This window comes from Rhipicephalus microplus, chromosome 3 (genome assembly GCF_043290135.1).
Source record: "Rhipicephalus microplus isolate Deutch F79 chromosome 3, USDA_Rmic, whole genome shotgun sequence".
Classification (NCBI taxonomy): Eukaryota; Metazoa; Arthropoda; class Arachnida; order Ixodida; family Ixodidae; genus Rhipicephalus; species Rhipicephalus microplus.
Genome location: NC_134702.1, coordinates 283,615,161 through 283,635,156, shown reverse-complemented (window position 1 = coordinate 283,635,156; position 19,996 = coordinate 283,615,161). Strand labels below are relative to the sequence as shown.

Sequence of the window (19,996 nt, the reverse complement as noted above, 5' to 3'; positions counted from 1 at the left end):
AGCAGTTATGACCCCACGTGGCTACCTCTTCTCCCTCGGGGTAATTGTGTTGAAGCCTCCAAACTGAAATTGGTTGAACTCTCGAGTGCTTTCTAGTGGGTCTACTGAAAAAGAACAGCGCCCGCGCTGGGAGGCCATGCTTGGCTGTGACTTTCATCATAGCATATGAACGCTGGTTGTCGGCTAATAAACGCCTTGATAAGGCGTTTATTACCAGCATCTATCTATCTATCTATCTATCTATCTATCTATCTATCTATCTATCTATCTATCTATCTATCTATCTATCTATCTATCTATCTATCTATCTATCTATCTATCTATCTATCTATCTATCTATCTATCTATCTATCTATCTATCTATCTATCTATCTATCTAATCTATCTATCTATCTATCTATCTATCTATCTATCTATCTATCTATCTATCTATCTATCTATCTATCTATCTATCTATCTATCTATCTATCTATCTATCTATATAAGTGCATAAATACATGAATAGGTAAGCAGATAGGTAGATACGCTGAAGTTTCGCTAGAACAATCCCCGCGCTTAAGAAGACAGCAAAGTTGATACCGCTTGTACTAACACTAGAAGCTTGAAGTAAGTGCGTGATGCACGTGTATCATGCTTAGCGCCCCACTGAAGAGAAATAACGTGGTTTTTTGTAGCTTTTCTTGCAGCAGAAAATTTATGTGATGAACCAAAATTGTATCGTAACGCGATAACTAATGTCGTAGGTGATTCTATATAAAACATGAACATTGTTATCGCTGAATAGTGTTAAGTTCGCTCAAATTTTAGCGCGTGACGTGGTTTACTCAGCGCGATGTTTTGCCTTGCACAAATTAAGTTTCCCATGTCAAACATGATATTTTGCTCGCTGAATTCTTTCATGACTTTTGCCGTGCAGGCTATGCTGAACTCTTACATGGATCAGTTCTTGGATGACTTGGAAGAGCGCCCGCGAGTGACAGTGCCTATCCTGCTGTGCATGACCATCATCGGCAGCTACATCTGTGGTGGTGCAGTGCTTTTTTCTGTGTGGGAAGACTGGAACTACCTGGACGGCTCCTACTTCTGCTTCGTGACACTGAGCACTATTGGCTTTGGTGATCTGGTGCCTGGTGACACCGTCGTCTCGGACAGTGGCTCCCAAGAGAAACTGGTCATATGCTCGCTGTACCTGTTGGTGGGATTAGCACTGATTGCCATGTGCTTCAACCTGGTTCAGGAGGAAGTGGTGCTTAAAATTCGCGCACTGGGCCGTCGCTTCGGCATGCTCAACGACTCAGACGTCGATTCAGACTCGGAATGACGTCGGCCACGCATTCACCGTGGTCTCGCGGGTGTAGTGCAGTATATTGAGGTGCCCTTGAGTACATTGATGAGGACGCGTGTGAGGAGGGCGTGGGCCAGGTGCGCTCCTCAGGTGAGCAGGACGGTCATCGAGCAGCTTCCTCTTCCTACGCGACGGGCTAATGAAACTATGCCAACAGCTATCTCTGGCGACGATGAGCACGAAGCAGCATACGCCAAAGTCTTTTGACACGCTTGCAACTCTCTTTCAAGCAATTATCGAATGACCTCACAGTTAGAGTTAATTTCCTCTTGAACCGACTGCAGCAAAACCTTGTTTTATGATCCGTCAAGTACTAACATGCTTTTATTGCGCTCTATAGTCACTTTACTACTGCTTTCGTTCCTGCGAGCACGCTGAAATCTGCGCAACAGGCGAACGAGGGTGGTGCAAGAAGCTACGCCCGCGTGTGTTGTCACCTTAAGCCCTTTGTCGTTTCTTTCGAACACGCGGCTCCCCCTAGGCATGATAGCGCACATTGTAGTATACAGCGTGGGGGTGACACATCGTGGCGGCCGGGATAACTATAGAACTGACAATACTTAAACGCGCCACAGCTACGTGAACAGTGCACGAGGGACAGAAGCGTTGGTTTCTTGTTTTTGTGTCTTGCCCGGGCCTGACCTTAAGTCACGCCACGGCCACGTCTATGTGCCTTTGCGTTTATGACGCAATTCATTTTTGGTATATGAAACCATTTGTCGACAGAAAATTGGAGGAAGCTTGAGCTTCGCCTTCAAGATCAGAACGCCAGAGCGTAGTCGGGCTTCGCGTGCATCGCCTTGTCATTGCTATGCTGCTTCGGGTCTTTGTGCATGCCTCAACCGTGCCATAAAAAGCGAAGGAATGCGCGCGTAACATTGGCCATTCCATCAAAGTGTCACTGAATGTCTACGTAGAGTTGTTAATTGCCCACTACAGCAAAAGTAGTTTTTTTTTGTCAATCAGCAAAGGGCCCACTGAGTGTTCGAAGGGCAGCAGGAGCTTGTTGATGATTTTGCTGTTGCTTTTGATCAAATGTCTGAGCGCTTTATAGCAGGTGGGCCTTCAAAACACCCACTCATTGCTTAGTTCACATGTTTTCACGCCTCGTCACGTAATATATGATGTGTTGTGAAAAGTGCTTCATATCACATTTGCATTTGACATGGCATTTACATAGTGTTTTCTTCATTTTACAGCTCTTTCAGCGAATATTGTACCTCTGAGATGGAACACCTGCTTGCCACTTAGACAAACTTAGTTCGGTCTTCAGTTAGACCGAAAAGTTTTTAAATGCGAAGACTTTCTTAGCGAACCTTAGTGACTTTTAGCGTATGTATCTATTTAGCCGCTTACGTTTGGGTGCTCTCGTGGTCACTCCCTTAACTTGGCGTAAACTAAAATTAGCATGAAAAGGTAAAATGGTTTGACGAATATGACGCGCTGGTCAAGACACGAATAATGTGACAATCCCGTCGCGTACGTCTTCAAAAAATTCCCGCCAGACAGTGGCACATGCCCACGGGCGGGCATGTGCCACTGGCATGTGGGTATGTGCCGCACCTGATAAGAAAGTCTTAGAATAGCACACCACTAGCCTTTGCGGTGCGGTCGTTGCCACTGCGCTTGCGTTGTAACGCGAGACGCAGTACGCGTTCGCGACGCGCCTGCAAAAAATCTGAAATAGCGGGCGGCAAGTGCAGCCCGCAAACGGCAGTTTTGAGGCTATGGTGTTGCTGTGATTGTGCGCTGTGGTTTGCAAGAGGGCAAACGCTATTCTGAAATTCACATGACGCTTGCTGTGCTGGCAACAACCGCATCACCTTTAAACGTTCTTCTAAAGCTTTATATTGACGTAGTATCTACCCAGGAACAACGAGAACACACATGAGCGATTTTAACGCACAAGCGTTAAGAAATACCCTGCATTGGTAGCGTCGAACCGACGAATTGAAGCAATAAATGTAACGATCCCAGCTGGAATCAAACCCAAGCATTCTGCGTAGCAATGAAGCATTTTACTATAGCGCTAGGCCAGGTCTCGGAACTACTTTTTAAATAGACGTCATGCAATCTTCGTCAAACGTCCATTGTGGTTGAATTGCTGCCTACCCACTTTTATAAACATTGCATATGTACTACTTTGATACAGCCGTCACGACGGCTTAATGTCAATTGTGGATAGTCACCGTGCGCTTGCGCTGAAGTTGATTTATGTAGCAGTGTGCAGGACCAGCATGTTTCATTTGGCATTGTTGCGCAACTGCGAACAACTGGTTTTATTTATATGCCTATGAACTAAATACATGATATAGCTATATATTTTCCAAACAAATGCCACATAACCATGCTCCGTGTACTTTCGGTAATAGAGGTAATGCTTAGAAACCTTGTTTTCACTTTGTCCTTAAGATAAATTTGTTGTATTTGCAAAATCCTGACCATTCATGCCGAGGTGCCGTCCCACGCATTGTGAAGCGACGTTTATTGTGAAGGAGTGCCGCCTCGACAGTATCTTTTTTTTTTCTTCCAGTCAAACATTGCGATGTGGATTGACGTAAACCGATGAGTAGTGTGCATTCCGAGAACCTGCCCAGTCCAGCGAAGTCGCGTATAAGCTCACGGTGTGATGTTTTGGCACCAAACATCGTTGCCATGAAATGCGTTAAAATGGTGCTAATATTAGAAGTAGCGGTCGTAGGGCATTCGCCCAAAGCTTGACTACAGTTCGCAGGTCATATGGGTATACATCTAACTTCATCAGTACACTTATTACAAGTGGATAGTCAACAATGCGATCGCAACTGCCGCTGTTCTGAAGTGACTCTTTTCTAAGGTGTTTTATTGAAGAAGCATTGGCGTAGCTTCCGTGCTAGAACACTTGGCTGGCAGGCAGGCTACCTGAGTACGATAGGGACCCAATCAATGATTTTTATTGTCTGCAACCATCGGGTTGCTTTACCCGTGGATCAATGCCGGCTGTGCACTTTCCGGGGCACGAACTCGTTCACGCTGTCGCTTTAAGCTTTGAAAACTTAGGTTTTATATCAAACTCTAATAAAGTGTTTGCTGTATGTACTACACGACAGCCCGTGTTATGCGAGTATGTCTCACCCGAGACACCTGTAAATGGTTTGGTGACAAATGCGATCGATAGAAGGAAATGGCTGATTACACCTTCGGTTACCAAAGAAGAACTTCGCACTTCGAGAGTAAGGCAGCCTAAAGGAAGCGCGGAGCCTTCTCCGTTAACCTTTCCCATCTTTCTGTCATTGTTGCTCTCCGTATTCTTTTCTTCTTTTTCTTGCTCTCGCTATCTCTTTATTGCAGTGTCGTAGCGCCATGCTTTCTTAGTCTTCGCTTTCCCGCTCACTCTATTTTTTCCTGTCTTGCTGTGGGGCTCACTTCTTTGTGTCACTGTTGGTTTCTATCTCTCTCTGTCTATGCTCCTCCTCTCGCCGATAGGAGTTATTGCATCTCACGCGGTACTAATAGGCGCACGTGTTGTCGAAGCGATCAATCAGAGGAGGACGCAAAGGATGTGCTGCAGATGACGGTGGTGGATTGTGTGTGCGGCAAACGGGGCATTTTCGAGCGTGAACAGCTCCGCTGGTAAAACCGATTTGCGATAGGAGTATTTCAGCAGCCTTTTTAAGGTTTCTCGGTGGGCTTTTTGGTGTTTGAGTTTAAGTTGAGCTCAATTGCCACGTACAGTTGTACAGTAAGTGGCTGGGACAGGAGAAAAAGCTGCATAAAAGAGGTTGACAATGCCCCACAACCAATGTTCACAGTGACAAAAAAAATGACAAAAGTGAAATAAACCACAGGATTGTTGAAAGCAGCAATGCATATGCTTTGCATCGGAACAAGAAACCTAGACAAAGTTACGCAAACCAGCAATGCACATCCTATACATCAGAGAAAAGAATTATACGAACAGGAAATAATACTACGCACACAATCTAATAAAGGATATTTGAAACAGAAGTATTAAAGATCATACGAACATTCTCGCAATTGAGTTTAATTTATTTAGCGTATTCGGCAAGCACATATGCAATGTCTCAAAATCATGATTTGTGCGTGGTCTCGGCGCGTGCCAATGTTCAGGCTGTCGATCAATGTTCGAGCATTCTAACAACTAAACAGCTCAAAATACAGGAACGCAAGGGCTAAACAAGGGTGTCTAAGCAGGATAGTTGTTGTTTCAATGCAGAATTTCGGACTGAGCACCACGTACAAAAGCGTAAAAAGTAGTTGACAGGAAGCAGGCGCACTCGTGACCAAGCTTTCTTTGGAGTTCATTGCACACATATAGTGGAAAAACCCCGCGATACGTATTAAATTGTAGGGATTCGTCCGCTGGACAAAAAACAAAACCCAGCGGCCGCGGTAGGTGCCACGCACAACTAAATACAATGAACTGACACTAGAAAGACAGAGGAATCCTTATTTTTTCTTTGGGGGGGGGGTCCTAAAAAACGCGACTTCTTTATAGAAACCATGGTCCTTCAATACTATTTCTGGACATGAAAATGCCGCGTCACTCAAAGGGAGAGCCTCATACGCCACCCGCACTTTCCGCGCCGTGGCGCTGGCGTAGATAGAGGGGCGAGGAAGCCGGCTGGGCAGGCTGCTTCGCTGGCTGCCATTAGTGAAGTGCAGGAGCGTAGTGATGGCGGTCCTGCGGATCGCCCTCATTTTTTTTTGCTTTTCGGGGTCACATCGTGTTGACAGTAATGCCCAACACCTGCTGCGTGCCAGGCTGCTGCTCTGCATACAAGAGCACCGCTGAAAATTTTCCCAGCCAACGCAGAATAACGCGAGAGGTGCAAAAGTGTGGTCCCGCGGCGAGAGACTTCCGGATTTTCGTTCGACTCAAAAGCGCTCGCGTGCGTGAAAAACGTTTCGACGGCAGTGACATTGTACGTGCGAACATGTGCACAGTGAACGGAATCAACGTTTCGCTGCCCCGAGAACGACCAAGACTGGTGGAAGACGCCGTACCAAGGATTTTCGAAGGTTTGCCTTCTTACCTCTTCAAATCAAATCAGCGTCCGTGCCACGAAGCTCCCACGTCTAAAAAGGCGGTGACAGCTATCTCCAAATTGTGATGCTACATTCTCGAATGCACACGTCTCCAGTGCAGCCGACGAAAAAATTGATGGTAAATCTGGCACAAAGCTTGCGAGTATTCCATCCGCTTACTACCCTAACCAAACTGGTTCCTTCCCTTATAAATTTTGCGCTTTCTCACTCTTTGCAGTTGTTGTGAGAACTCAGAAGCACAATGGCTACGCTGATGCAGAGTGTCAAAGATCACCGTTTGTTCAGCGTCGGAGCTGCAGAGAGTGAAGGCCCAACTTCGCAGCGTGAACCAACAGCTTCAATTATGCTAGCGGAAACTTTTTTCAATGATTTTTGTTGTGTCGTGCACTCCATCTTCCAACTTTCAACCACAGTTTATGAAACGCAGATTTGAATAAACTATGTGCCTGTGCTCATGAAAGTTTGAAATTCTCGACGAATGCCAATAAGTTCAGCAAAAAAATTATGCCGACATGTTTGCCTACATTTGCTTGCAAGGCGTAGCGTAGTTGGCCAATTCAAAATGTTACCCACTGCTAGGTTAGTGGAGCACAGATTTGTTTTCGTTAAGCAGAAATGTCTCGCATATAAAAAGCTAAAGTTGGAATTGAAAGAGAAATCTAAGTACATAAAGAAATTTTCTAGAAATACTCAAAAAAAAAGCAATGTAGTTTCATGTACAACTGATTTGTTTAAACTGAAAAAAAAAACCGGTCGAAGAAAGGTCCTGGTTGGTTTTTGTGTGCGCGTGGGAGGAGCGTTACGTGCAGCCAGAGCACGGCTGCTTCGCAATCTCTAGCGCAAACTATGTTGAAGTTTCAGCCATCTAGGACCAGTCACAGTGCTCTGTTTAAGCCCGAAAGAGACAATGCAGAAATTGAGAAATTTAGGAACGCTATACTAATGCGCGTCACTCGACAGACGGACTCAGTTAAAACATTGCCAGCAATGAAGTACTTCGGCAATTTGACAACGCGCATCATGGGCTCATTTGACGATACTAATAGCTGCTATGATGTGTTAGCGAGAACACAGAGAACAAAAATATGTGAAGAATTTTGTTTTATGCGAAACGCTTCCGCGAACGCGCTACGACCCTGCCAAGTGTGGTCAAAAGATGCCCATTTGCTGACGGTGGCGCCTTCGGTGGCACCATTCAGTTCGGGCTGTCATGGTGAATGGAGGTGTTTTTTGAGCGCTCCAGATCGACTGCGCAGATAAGTGTTTTTGCATGTTTTCAGCTTGTCTTTACAATTATAAGGCAGCAGTTGAAATATTCGTAGTGCTTCTTTTATGGTATGGCTTTTTCGGGGGTCAGTCTCCAGGTATTTATTAGTTAGTGCGGGTGTGTGTGTCTGAATTTTTTGTTTTTTTCTTTTGCCACCCCATGGGGGAAGTGCGCGTACATTGAACACGCAAATTTTTGTAGTAGAGCTTAGACTTTCTTTTTTTTTCGTAGTGCAGGGCTTGAGTTTAGTAATTATCGAGTATTGGGACAATTGGTGTCAGAAAGAGATGGTTAAAAAGACTGTAAAGTGTTCAGGATGTGGAGTGGGTTTGAAAGTGGACCCAAGCATTGAAGCGGATGGAGAAGAGGCTGACGCGAGGTGTAGGCAATGTAAGGTCGAGGAAAAATGGAGAAAATGATGGTTGCCCAGAGTGAACTGCTGATGAGAATCGCCGAGCTCGAGACTGCATTGGTGACAGAGCAAGAGAAAACGAGGCCAATGGCAGAAAGAATGAAGTCTGCCGAGGAAGCACTAGCGAAGCTGAACAAAGGAGCGATCTACGGAGAGAACAGTAGGGAACCGGCAACCAGAACGGTGGAGAAGGAAGAGCATGCAAGTATAGAAAAAACAGGTTCAGCTGGTTCAATTGTCGCAAGGCCCAGCTTCAGCGAGGTAGTGGTGGGGCTGGGAGGGGACAAAGCAGCCGGTGTCACAGGTGCAAGTAGCCCCCAGGTGCAGGATGCTCCAGCTGTAAAGTCACAGCATGTGATAATCACTGAAGACTCGAATTAAAATTGATGCACAGAAGCCATCAAAGAGAGGGTAAGAGTTGACAAGAGGGTTGCAGTATGGGCGTTCCCAGGACGCAAGCTTGAAGCAGTCATGAGGCAAGCGAGCGCAAAACTCAAAACTACAGCTGATAGACGAAACCTCGTGATAACTTCAGGCAGTTTAAACGATGTCCTAAATGAAGATACATCAGGACTAGCAAACACACTGGCAAAAGGCGTCGATGACATGCGCGCCACTTCTCCTCAGGTACAGGTAGTGATATGCACGATACCAGAGGTACCGGTTCGTGATAGCAACCTGCAAAGGGCGGTTGTCAACGCAAACCAAGAGATATGGCGGATGAGTCGAGACAAAGGCTTCGAGGTGGTGGAAATAAACAAATAGGTGCATAGGTGGGGGGGGGGGTTTCAACGAGACAGAATTCACTTCGATGGGCGGCTAGGTCATGAGGTGGGTTGGCGACTTGCAGGACGCGCAGTAGCTTTTTTGGGGGGCAAGCGAGCCCTTCAGGGTGCACTATAGCTAGTAACGAGGAAAACAACCAGGGAGACTCTTCGACAGGTGGTATGGACAGATATGATTCCAAACTGGCACCAATGTCTAAGATAGGTAGAGTGCGGGGCATAAATAGACGTAGCCACGAGCGCCGTACCAATTCAGAAATAGGGTATATTAACATGCAGGGTGGTAGGAACAGGCTGAAGTGGGAAGAGATAGAAGAACAGCTAAGGGAAGAGAGGCCGATGGTATACGATTTTGTAGAAACACATCTCAGGGACATAGAACAACCTCCGAACAATCCGGACTACGCGTGGAAATATTGTAATAGAACAGAAGGCAGCAGAAAGGGGAGTGGTATTGGGGCATTCATTCATAAAAGTACAGACTGCCAAAGGGTCAAGCAGGAGTGCAAGGAACATTTATGGCTAAAAAGGAAAGTGGCAGGTCAAATGACACTCCTTGGTTTTGTGTACTTGTGGACGGAAGCAAAGGCCCTAGAGGAAAACCAGGCAATGGTAGAGTGTATATCAAATGGCATTCAGGAGTTCGGAAGAGAGTGCAAAATAATTATACTAGGAGACATGAATGCGCACATAGAAGATATGGATGGGTATACCGACCCGACAGACAAAATGATCATGGATATGTGTGAAAGGCTTGATTTGATCAATTGCAACAGTACCGAGAAGTGTGAAGGGCAAATAACATGGAAGGTAGAAAGGCTGCAGTCTACGATAGATTATGCACTGATGTCACATAGGATGTATGATAGGCTCAGGGGAATGCACACAGTTGAAGGTGGCTCCAGAAGTCTGGGTAGTGATCACAAACGTATCAAGCTAAGTTTTGGAAGAGCAGTGAAAGTGGGAAGGAGACAAGATGAGCAACTACAGGAAAATTTTGATCTAGAAAGGCGAATTGAAATAGCAACTAAACGAATTGAGAAAGTAATCATGGTGGATAATAAGACAATGTGGACATACACAAATCTAATGAGACTCTTTGACCTAGAGTTTGCTAAGACACGTGACAAGTCACCTCGGAAAAGAAGACACAAACCCAACAGTTGGTGGGATGAGGAAGTTAAGAGAGCCATAGCAAAACGTCAGGAAGCCTCTAGGAAACACAGACATGCTAAGCAGCGGGGTGAACCGACAGATGATGTGGAAAGAAAATGGGAAAGCTTTCTAAGCTGTAGAAGGCATGCATCCCTTCTGATCAATGAAAAGATTAGAAGAAAGTGAGCTAAGTGGCTGGCAGAAGTACATAAAAAAGATAGAAAGGCAGCTGCGAAATTTCGGAACCATCTAAACTCCCTAAGATATGAGACGAGCCTAGAGCAGAGTTTTATAACTACAGCCCAAGGTGCTAGGCTAGAAGGGGACGAAGCTATAGAATATATAAGAACAAGGGTGACAGAAAAATTTCAAAGAAGTACTTTATGCACCACAATAGACAAGGACGAATCAAGTGGTGCAATGGCTCCAATTTCACAACGAGAGTGGGAAAGGGCTGAGAAAAGGGTTCCTATTAGTACATAAACAGGCCCAGATGGCATTACAATTATGCTGATAAAGACATTAGGTCCGAAGACTAAGCAGGCTTTGAGAGAGGCAGTGAGCAAAATAATATTCGATGGTGAAGTTCCCGATGGATGAAAACTTAGCAGGATGAGCATGATCTATAAAGGAAAGGGAGACAAAGCTGACATAAACAACTACCGTCCTAAACAGTGACATCAGTGGTCTACAGGATGGCGATGCAGATTATAAAGGAAAGACTGCAGGCATGGATAGAAGACGAGGGGGTGCTGGGGGAACCGCAGAATGGGTTTCGGAAACACAGGAGGTTGGAAGACAATCTGTTCTCACTGACGCAGTGCATCGAAATAGCAGGAAAGGAACACAGGTCCCTGTGGCTAGCATTTTTGGATATCAAGGGAGCGTACGATAGCGTGGTTCAAGAGGAATCGTGGGGAATACTGGACACACTAGGCGTGGAACATGTAGTCACTAATCTTTTAAAAGATATCGATAGAGGTAACAAGGTAGTTATAAAGTGGAAAAAACAGGTATCCAAGCCTGCAGAGGTAAAACGGGGGCTTAGGCAGGGGTGTCCCCTGTCACCCTTACTATTCATGATGTACCTACAAGGATTAGAGACCAAATTAGAGGGAAGTGGACTGGGCTTCAACCTCTCTTTAGTCAAACAAAGAAAACTCATTGATCAGGCACTACCAGCATTAATGTACGCAGATGAGATAGTGCTAATGGCCGACAACGAGGAAGATTTGCAGAGATTGAGGGACATCTACGGTAATGAGAGAGATAGGTTAGATTTTAGATTCAGTAAGGAAAAATCAGCAGTCATGATTTTCAATGGCAACGAAGGTAGCGAACTTAGAATACGGGAGGTCACGCTAGAGATAACAGATAAATGCAAATATCTGGGCGTATGGATAAGCAATAGGACCGAGTACCCGAGGGAACACGAAATATACGTGACGACTAAAGGTAACAGGAATGCAGCAGTGATGAAAAATAGGGCCCTGTGGAATTACAATAGGTATGATGTTGTGAGAAGAATATGGAAAGGGGTCATGGTTCCTGGGCTGACGTTCAGCAATGCGGTCTTGTGCATGAGATCAGAAGTTCAAGCAAGATTAGAAATTAAGCAACGTGGAATAGATAGGCTTGCTTTAGGAGCTCACGGCAATACACCAAATCAGGCAGTACAAGGTGATATAGGATGCACATCATTTGAGGGCAGGGAAGCTAGCAGCAAGATAAAATTTGAGAAGCGATTCATAAAAATGGGGGAGGAGCGTTGGGCTACGAAGGTTTTCAGCTACTTGTACATGAAGAATGTCGATACAAAATGGATGAAGCGAACCAGGAAATTGACTGGTAAATACTTAGAAAACAGCAGGTGGCCAAACCACCTGCTGTTTCAAACCAACTATCGGTTAGGAAGAAAGTGAAGAAAATGGAGACTGACATGTGGAGAATGGGCATGATTAAGAAGTCCGCACTAGAGATATATCGAACTTTCAGCAGGAAATTGCCAAGGAAAGGATCTATGATAATACTCGGGGTAGTTCTCTACTGTTTGAGGCCAGGATGGGAGTACCGTGAACCAACACATATCGGGCCTAATACGAAGGGGTAGACACAGTATGCAGTGCATGTGGAGAGGAAGAAGAAACTGCCGAACTTGATAATGTTCTGTAAAAGGGCTTCACCCTATAGTTCAGGATGATGGCGCAGAGTTTTTCAAAGCACTGGGGTTAAGGGACCGGGAGCGCAAAATAGACTTCAAGCGGGTAGTTTCAACTAGAAGGAGGTTATCTGATTGGTGGCTAAAGTCAAGGCACCAGTGAAAATTAAACCCTTTACTGCAAAGTACGAATCATCAAACTCACTTTTTAAAGAAAAAATAAATCTAGTTTTTGGTTCATTAAGTATTACGGCTTGGTGGCGCTAGCCACCGCCCGATCTAAAGAGTACAGCCATATCCATCCATCCATCCATCCATCCATCCATCCATCCATCCATCCATCCATCCATCCATCCATCCATCCATCCATCCATCCATCCATCCATCCATCCATCCATCCATCCATCCATCCATCCATCCAGCCTACGGTGGCCGCTTTTGTCCTTATACGAAACTTTCGCGGGATTCTCGTGCCCAGAAAAGAAGTAATTAAGCACCACGCATGGAGAAATGTAGGTGCAGGAACTGGGAAAAAACCACGCTCATTCGACTCGCTATCACGTATTTCAGCGTGGTGAAGGGCAAGTGGCATTGATATTACGCGCGATAAAGAATGGTTTAAGAATTGCGCGCATTTTCAATTACGAGAGAAGCATTCTGTTGTTCTCTGACCTATCATACAAGATTAATGAGCAGTCTTCAGTTGCATGCATGCACTTACGTGCGTGTGTAGCCACGTAAACCAGCTTATCTCTTCACTAGCACGTTTGTGCCAGCAAGGTACAGGTACTTCTCCCGTTTCGGTGACTTTGACACACATGAGCGCTGGCTCACAGCTGCTGTTAAGAGAGCAGTGTATGAAATTGGCGTATCCATGGCATCTTCGAATAAAGGCGATGGATCAGCCTCGAATTAGCGAAAGATCTTGAGCATTATTGACCGTGTGAATGAGTTATTTTGGGAAGCGTGTGCTTGTTTGTATTCGTGAGAACGCTGGACCGCCACACCCCTGTATGTCGTGGGAGACTTGGCGTCACCGACAAAGGTAGAGAACGCGTGTTGAAATGTGGGCTGACGTTAGCTGTCGATTAGCATCAAAACCCGAGCTTTTGGCGTAAGTTTGCTCATTGGCAGGCTGGTGCCCCGAAGTAAAGTATAAAAACGTATATATAAAACCCTAAATGGACTTTGGCGGTGTTCTCAGCAGGGCACAAAATTCGCTTGACGCAGGATTGCTGATTTCTTCACAAGTCATTAGTTACCCGGCATACAGAGGGTGGGGTTTTGGTATTTTGCCCATATACAAAGAATGCAAGAAACTGCAGCTGCTTTTTCAGCCTTCTGGGTGTGTAGAGAAGTATCACGTAAGACGTATCAGGGCACACTCACAAAAATGAGCTCTGCTAACGGTTTAGCCTTCATAAGCTTGCCAGAATGATAATAAAAAAGTTGGCAGATCCCACGTACTGTGGGAATCGATAATATGCGAAACACGAATGAGGAAGGTTGGCATTTCACTTTAAAATGAGCTCCCGTTACAAACCGGACATAAATTATGCCGTAAATGACTTCCGCGCCAAGAGCAATATGTTTGAACCTGCCATTTACCTTGGTTGTCTATTCACGTGAAACCAAATTTGGTATATGCGGAACTAGTGAAACGCCTGCGAGCATGCTAACAGACTAGCATGTGGTCATGTTTTACATGACGCACATTTAATGGTTATCATGTTTGAATGTGTTACTTACCTTCGTCATCTGTTCCCGTCATGTGATACCAAAATCGGTATCTCTGCAGATATGTGAGCTTCGAACTTGACTCGAATTTGTATACCTCAAAGACGAGATGCTTCTGGCTTCACGTTAAAATGGTTCATTTATTACTAAAAGAGTACGTATGAAGCTATTTATTTTTGTCATTGGAGATGAACCGTATTTTGTATAACACTTCAACCATCTGCGTCGACGTACAATTTTACGAAGCGGAAAAAGTTACAAACAGCCGCTAAACTTGGCAGGCAAACGACAAAGCGAGAGTTTGCTTTGTCACTTTATGTCGCCTGTTTCTTTCTTTCGCGGTTTGGTTGTGCCGTCAAGGTTAGTGGACTTTAGTTTTAGAAGATAATGCCCATCAGTGAGATGTGGGTTTGAACATTTCGTCTTAGAGAAGCTTTATTTACGCACTTGTATTCACTTTTGTACCGAAGGCTTGCTCAAAACCACCCAACGCAAGCCTTGCGGAAACATATACCGTCATCCCGGTGCTCCGACGGGGCCCGTTGAGAAATTTTTATAGATGGTGGTGCCAGATTTCCTTTGTGAGAAACTGTCGTGGTCGGGAACTGAGAACACGAATGAGCTGACGCATAACGAGAACTGTTTAATGGTCAAAGGATTCGATTAAACCATGCTTACTAGCACGGCTACATGTTAGCTCGACAGACGCGGTCGCACACACTCGCGCCGGCGATCTGCTGCGCCGAATCGTTCCACGCGTCACGTAATGCGGTACGCATAGCGCCATCTCCTTGTGGCTGCGTCCACGACACCTCCTCTTCTTTGAAGTGGCCCTCCTGCTTGTCCCAGGTCAAGCCGACTTGGAGCTCTCACAGTTCGTCCACTTCTTGTTGTGGCCACTGGTTGTAGCGGCTGGAGATGTTGGCTGGTGCGTCTTGTGAGACCTCCAGGTGTGCTCACCACATATGAACGAGGCGTGTGAGCTGGCCCAATGACGGTCCCTGTTATTGGAGCACCAGACAGAATGCGGACGGCTGTCTGCGGTTGAATGGGATCTCTTGATAAGGTCCTGTGTCTCCGGTTATATTGTTGCCCCTGCTTGATTCTGTAGGCTTAATTTCGTTTTGTAAATTCTACGGTGCTCACCATGGCCTCAGCATGTGCGGTGCCACGTGCACGTCAGTTCTTAGGTGCCTTCCCATGAGGAGTTCCGCTGGTGTGAATCCTTCTTTCCCTGGCGTGTCTCTATGCGCGAGCAGAGCCTTGTGGATGTTTGGCGATTTCTTGATCAGCTGTTTAGCAGTCTGAACTGTTCTTTCTGCCGCGCCGTTGCTCAGAGGGAAGTAGGGGCTGCTGGTTACGTGACTTGATCCCCATTGCTTGACAAACGCTTTGAACTGTGGCGAAGCAAACTGAGGGCCATTGTCTGATCGTATGATAGCCGGTGCCCCAAAGCGCGCGAAGATCGGACTCAGTGCTTGAGTTATGTTCTCTGTGTTGGTACGCTTCAACTTCTCGATTTCAAAGAAACGTGAGTAGTAGTCCACAACCACGAGGTAGTTAACTCTATCCACACAGAAGAGATCGATTCCTATTGCTTCCCATGGGTGTTTGGAAAGTGGGGAGAGTATCAGGGGCTCGGCGTGTGGTTTACGGTGTTGTTGACAGACCGGGCATCTTGACACATAACTTTGGATGTGCTGGTTAATGCCTGGCCACCACACCAACTGAGTGGCTCGAGCCCTACATCTCCCAACGCCCTGATGACCGGCATCCAAGTGCTCTAGCACACCACTTTGCATGCTTGGTGGAATTACATTGCGGTTGCCTTTGAGCAAAATTCCATCCACTTGTGTCAGTTCATGGGCTAATTCTAAATACTTCTGCACGTCTGGAGGTAGTGCCACTTCTTTGGGCCACGAAGTCGTGCAGTAGTCCCTAACTCTTGCTAGAACAGGATCATTCTCATGTGCTGCCTTTATATTTTCAAGCATATCGTGGGAAGCTGGCAGAAGTTTCATTGCGAGAATTTTATATTCTACGATGACCCTGCTGGGGCTCCTTGGACTGCTGTTGTCCGTTTCTTTCTGCGGTTTCCTTGAGAGCACATCGGCTGTATGCATTTTCTTGCCTAGGATGTGGGCAATGGTGTAATCGAACTCGAGGAGTCTCATAGGGAACCGTTGCAGTCGGCGACTAAGTTCGTCCAGGCGGCTTGATGACAGCAGTGGCACCAGTGGCTTGTGATCAGTTTCCACGTAAAACTGCGCACCAAGCAGATAGGAGCGGAAATGCTCGCAGGCCCATGTTACTGCCAGTACTTCTTTCTCTATTTGCGCATATCGCGTCTCCGTGTCAGAGAGGCATCTTGAGGCATAGGCAACTGGAAGCCTCCGACCCGCTGTTTCTTGAAGGAGGACCGCTCCAAGACCGTACGACGATGCATCCGCCGACACAGTGTGATGACTACAAGGGTCGTAGTGAGTAAGCACTGGAGTCCTTGTCAATGCTTTCTTGACAGCATTGAAACTTTCTTGCTGTGGCTTGTCCCAGCACCATTCGGCGTCGCTGTGAAGTAAGTCATGCAACGGTTTTTTGAGCTGCGAAAGCCCCGGGAGAAACTTGGCCAAGTGGTTGGCCATTCTCAAGAAGGACCTCACCTCTGTTACATCTGTAGGCTCTGCTAGGTGACACAGTGCGTTGACCTTTTCAGGGTCGGCACTGATGCCATTCGCCGACACGATGTATCCCAGGAATCTCACAGACTGCTGATGTAGTACGCATTTTTCTGCGTTCAAGGTGATGCCAGCTTCTTGCAGGCGCTGCAGTACTTTGTGCAGTAGTGTGTCATGTTCTTCCCTTGAAGGTCCAAACACTATAATGTCGTCTTGTAGACATGCTTGGCCTTCAATGCCTTCTAGAACTCTTAGCATTTCTCTCTGGAAAAACTCGGTTTCTGTCAAAATCCCAAAGGGCAATCGGAGGAACGGAAACCTGCCGAATGGCGTCAGAAATGTATTGTACTTCTGGGACTCGGGTGCTAGCGGAGCTTGCCAATAATCAGCCCTTGCATCAAGCTTGCTGAACCATGTAGCTCCGGCAAGTCTGGCCAAACATTTGTCGACAGTGGGCATTACGACTCGTTCCCGCAAAATGTTCTTGTCTAACCCTCCGAAGTCAACACAGACTCGAAGCTCGCCTCCTTTCTTTTTCGCGACTACCTTAGGTACGCACCACACTGTGGCCTCGTCGACCTTTATGATGACGCCGAGGTTCTCCATTCTCTTCAACTCACGTTTGACACTAGGCAGCATGGGTAGGGGTACTCCCCGCGGATACGTAATAGCACTCGGCTTGGCATTGGGGAGAAATATTATCTTGTATTCTGTCTTGAGAAGGCCCAGGCCTGTAGTCAAGCTGGGGTAGTGGCAGAGAATGTTAGCAGGGTCACTGACCTTGCTTGTTGACGCTGTGACTTTGAGGAGGCTTGGAAGGATATCCAATGATTTGATTGCTGGACGTCCGAGAAGTGCATCGTTTAACTTGTCGATCACGTAAATTTCTTCTTGACACTCTCGGCCATTCCAGCACAAGGTTGCTCTAAACAGACCTATTGTTGCGATTTCGGTCCGGCCGGGTCCCAGCAGCTGTTTCTTGGCCTGCTTCAGGTTGCCCATGACTTGTTCGTTGTAGAGACTTGTAGTTATAGCGGTAACATCTGCACCGGTGTCTCCATTGAACTTCATGGGCAAGCCATTTACTGTAACGTCAGTCCTCCACGGTCCAGAGGCCCGTTGATCGGTCAATTGACCCAAGTAAACCTCTTCCAAAACAGCTTGGGGGTGCTCTTTTTCTTCCTTTCAGAGGCAGATAAGCACACGGCGGCAAAGTGTCCCTTTTTGCCGCAGGCACTGCATATTTTCCCGTTTGCCGGGCACATAGTGCGTGATGGTGGGTGCGTTGTTGAGCCACACCACTTGCACGTCGGCACAGTTTGGTCGCGCTGTGTTTTTTGAGAGCGCTGATTTGGCTTTCCTTTGCTCTTCGAACATCCACGCATGGTGTCAACAGCAGCAGGCACCTGTTGCTGCGGCCGTAGATCTTTTTGCTGCAGCTTGATCGTTTCAGAGTTGCGTACAGCGGTGACGGCGGCTTCAAGAGTCAGCTCGGCGTCAAGTTGCAGCTTCTCGCTTGGCTGCGTGTCTGCAAGGCCGGCCACGAGCCTGTCGCGGATCGATTCTTCTATGAGATCTCCGTACTCGCAGGTTTCGGCCAGTCGGTAGAGTTCGGTTACGAACGCGTCGACTGACTCATGCGCTTCTTGCTTCCGGCTGTTGAACTTCGCCCGCTCGTATATCGCGTTCGTCTGCGGCACGAAATGTTTTGCGAACGCTCGTGTTACCGCGTCGTAGTTGAGTTTCTCAGCGTCAGAAAGTTTGAGCGACGCCAGGACATCTTCTGCTTCACGGCCCATCGCGTAAATGAGTGTGTTCACCTGGGTTTCGTCGTCTTGTTTCTTCAAACCTGAGATGACGCGGTACCTTTCCGATCGTGTAAACCACCGCTTCCACTCCCCGGGTCGCCGCCGAGCTTTTCCGGCAGTTCGACGACGAAAGGGTTGAGCGGGATTGCAGGCTGAGCTGTGGGCACTGTAGGCGTTGCCATGGGTGCTGCAAAGTTCCGTGTTCGATGCCAGCGTTTGTTAGGCCTACTTGTCTGGTGCCCTCTTCACAGCGTAGTCGTGTCTTCCACGCATCCCACCGCTGCCACCATGTCGTGGTCGGGAACTGAGAACACGAACGAGCTGACGGATAACGACAACTGTTTAATGGTCAAAGGATTGGATTAAACCATGCGTGCTAGCGCGGCTACATGTTAGCTCGACAGACACGGTCGCACACACTCGCGCCGGCGATCTGCTGCGCCGAATCGTCCCGCGCGTCACGTGATGCGGTACGCATAGCGCCATCTTCTAGTGGCTGCGTCCACGACAGAAACGAGTTTTGTGAGCAACTCTACGCTATTAGCGTCACATGAAACCCGAGCAGCGGATAACTTTGACAATGGTATAGTACGCACCGTCCAGTTGTCACCATTGACAGGTGCGCACATACTGTTCGGCAGCTCTGCACATGTATGCCTGCCGATCAATGGTGATAAGTGGACAGCGCTCCTAATGTTCGGCACCTCTGTGTATGTATCGCTGCTGTTCAATGGTGATAAGTAGACAGCTTGCCCAATGTCGCGCCCCTCTGTGTATGTATGCCTGCTGGTCAATGATGACAAGTGTACAGCGCGCCTAATGTTCAGTGCCTTTGTGCATGTATGCCTGCCGGTCAATGGTGATAAGAGGACAACGCGCCTCATGTTCGGGACCTCTGTGTATATATGCTCCCGGTCAATGGTGATAGGTGGAGAGGGCACCCAAATTTGGCACCTTTGTGTATGTATGCCTGCTGGTCAATGGTTGGATGGATGGATGGATTGATATGGATGTACCCTTTAGATCGGGTGGTGGCTACCGCCACCAAGCCGTAATACTTAGTGCATCAAAAACTAGATTTATGTTTTTCCTTTAAATAGTGAGGTTGAGTACTGGTACGCGTTTGCAATGAAGGGTTTAATTTTCCCTCGTGCCTTGACTTTAGCCACCAATCAGGTAACCTCCTTCTAAATAATTCTAACCGCTAAAGTCTATTTTGCCCTGTCTGTCCCTAAGCCCCAGTGCTTCGAAAAACTATGCGCCATTATCCTAAACTATAGGGTGAAGCCTTTTACAGAACATTATCAAGTGTTCGGCAGTTTCCTCCTCCTCTCCACACACACTGCATACCGTGTCTACATCTTCGTATTTGGCCCGATAGGTCTTGCTTTGCAATACTCCCTTCTTGGCATCCAACAGTAGAAAACTACCCCGAGTAATACATACATCTTGTCCTTGGCAATTTGCTGCTTAAAAGTTCGATAGATCTCTAGTGCAGACTTCTTATTCATGCCGATTCTCCACATATTGGTCTCAGCTTCCTTCACCTTATTCTTAACCGATAATTCTTTTTGGTTTGAATCCCTGCTGCTTTCTAAGTATTTA

General features: G+C 46.8%; 2 protein-coding genes across 2 annotated transcripts in view; one reads left to right on the top strand and one right to left on the bottom strand.

The window, feature by feature from the left end:
• LOC119159787 (TWiK family of potassium channels protein 7) overlaps positions 1 to 5,357 on the top strand; it is a 280,739-nt gene extending 275,382 nt beyond the window's left edge. Inside the window, exon 3 of the mRNA XM_075891071.1 lies at positions 917 to 5,357. Coding sequence (XP_075747186.1) covers positions 917 to 1,321 — 405 coding nt within the window. The 3' untranslated portion in view covers positions 1,322 to 5,357. The remainder of the gene's footprint in view (positions 1 to 916) is intronic.
• A 12,353-nt stretch (positions 5,358 to 17,710) lies between these two features.
• Positions 17,711 to 18,382, bottom strand: LOC119159789 (uncharacterized). The gene has a single exon (XM_037412641.2). It carries the CDS (start codon positions 18,380 to 18,382, stop codon positions 17,711 to 17,713), a length of 672 nt encoding a protein of 223 aa, XP_037268538.2.
• Between the last annotated feature and the right edge of the window lie 1,614 nt (positions 18,383 to 19,996).

What these genes read in the sequence shown, in the direction of transcription:
- LOC119159789 (XM_037412641.2), bottom strand. Translation starts at nt 18,382, where the DNA reads ATGGGCCGTGAAGCAGAAGATGTCCTGGCGTCGCTCAAACTTTCTGAC.